We start from the raw sequence: 1,824 nt of genomic DNA, 5'->3' as shown, positions 1-1,824 counted from the left end.
ATGTGACATCCCTACAACTTGTGAAAACCAATGCATTGATTCTTAAGTAATAATTTACATGCTAAGCATCAAGGTTCAAACTAGATAGTTCATTAAATAAAATAAGATCCATACAATAATAAAAAAAAAATCTAAAAGTCAGTGTTCTGCATAAATACAGTGCATATTGCTAATAATTATTTTTATCAAAAATACTCTAATTATAATTATTTTAACACATACTACACCAGCAGCAAATATATATTTTATCTGATACATATTCATTGTTTAAAATGTTCATATATTTTTCTCTTCTCACACACAGACTTTATTGTTGTTTGTCAATTCACCATGGAAAATCAAACCATGACTATGGAATTTATATTCCTGGGACTTTCTAGTAATCCAGAAGTACAGATGATTCTGTTCTTTGTGATTCTAATTATATACACGATAACAGTGTTGGGAAACTTTCTGATCATACTGATAATCAGGACTGACTGTGGCTTTCACACTCCCATGTTCTTCTTCCTCAGTCATCTAGCCTTTGTTGACATTTGCTACTCGACAGTCACGGTCCCAAAGATGTTGGCAAATTATATAGCAAACCGAAAAACAATTTCTTTGGTAGGATGCATTGTGCAAATCTTTTCCTTTATCCATTTTGCTTGTGTGGATTTCTCTCTGCTTTCAGTAATGGCATATGATCGCTATGTTGCAATATGTAACCCACTGCATTATTCAATAATTATGAAAAAAGAAATGTGCATACAGCTGGTGGGAGGATCCTGGATAATGGGATTCTTGGATGCTTTGATCAACTCTTTGCCTTTGAAACATTTGAAGTTTTGTTGGGTGCCTTCAATCAATCACTACACATGTGAACTTCCTCTAGTCTTGAGCTTGTCATGCAGTAATACCTTTACCAATTATATGTTGCTATTTGGCTCAAGTATTATTTTTGCTTTTACACCCTTCTTTGTTATTGTTGTGTCTTATATTTATATTATTTCTTCTATCTTAAGAATTCACTCAGCAAAAGGCAGGAGCAAAGCCTTCTCCACCTGTAGCTCCCACCTCATTGTGGTTTGTATGTTTTTATTTTCAGCTTTTTCCCGATACCTGAAACCAAGTTCTACATCTCCTACAGATCTGGAAAAAGTGGTCTCTATCCAATACACTGTATTAACACCCATGTTTAATCCAATCATATACAGCCTTAAAAACAAAAACATTAAAATGGTGATTAGGAAAAAAATTGCAAAACATGGGTAAAATATGAGTGTAGTTTGCTGCTCAGAAAGGACAAGGAAATGAAAAGGTATGAGTGTATCCCAAGCACTTTAGGGGTTAAACAAAGAGAAACGAAGAGAAATCTTCTAAATAAGAACAGAATATTCTTCTTATGCCTGAACTGATCCACAGGAATTAAGACCATTTCTTATGCTTTGGATCTGTATATGAAATTAGCTCTACAGTCCATGTTCAGGACTGATACCAATACGGAGAATAACATGGCACTACATTTTTACTTATCTCATTAACTTTTCCTGAGCTTCAGTTGGCACTAGTGTAAGTTACAATTAACTGGCATCCCAACTCCTTTATTTTCTAATTTTTATGCATATGCCACTATTAATATTGGGGAAAAATGGTTCCCATGGTGTTTATAGGAAGAGTTTATTAATATTACATTAAAGAATACCATGTTTTATTTTTTATTTTTTTAATATTACCAAATAATGCATTTACATTTTCATATCATTTCTTGGAAATTCTTCTTGAAAGTCAGTGTAGAAAAGGTAGAAAAATAAAAATACCTTTCCACCTTGTGCAGCATTATTT

The 1,824-nt window shown here is 32.8% G+C and overlaps 1 protein-coding gene across 1 annotated transcript; it reads left to right on the top strand.

The window, feature by feature from the left end:
* The first annotated feature begins 318 nt into the window (after positions 1–318).
* Positions 319–1,254, top strand: LOC134496526 (olfactory receptor 5V1-like). Its single transcript, XM_063302250.1, has one exon. It carries the CDS (start codon positions 331–333, stop codon positions 1,252–1,254), a length of 924 nt encoding a protein of 307 aa, XP_063158320.1. The 5' UTR covers positions 319–330.
* Positions 1,255–1,824: the final 570 nt, after the last annotated feature.

Source organism: Candoia aspera, chromosome 4, assembly GCF_035149785.1.
Source record: "Candoia aspera isolate rCanAsp1 chromosome 4, rCanAsp1.hap2, whole genome shotgun sequence".
Classification (NCBI taxonomy): domain Eukaryota; kingdom Metazoa; phylum Chordata; class Lepidosauria; order Squamata; family Boidae; genus Candoia; species Candoia aspera.
The sequence above is the reverse complement of the archived record's forward strand: the minus strand, read 5'-3'. Positions and strand labels throughout refer to the sequence as shown.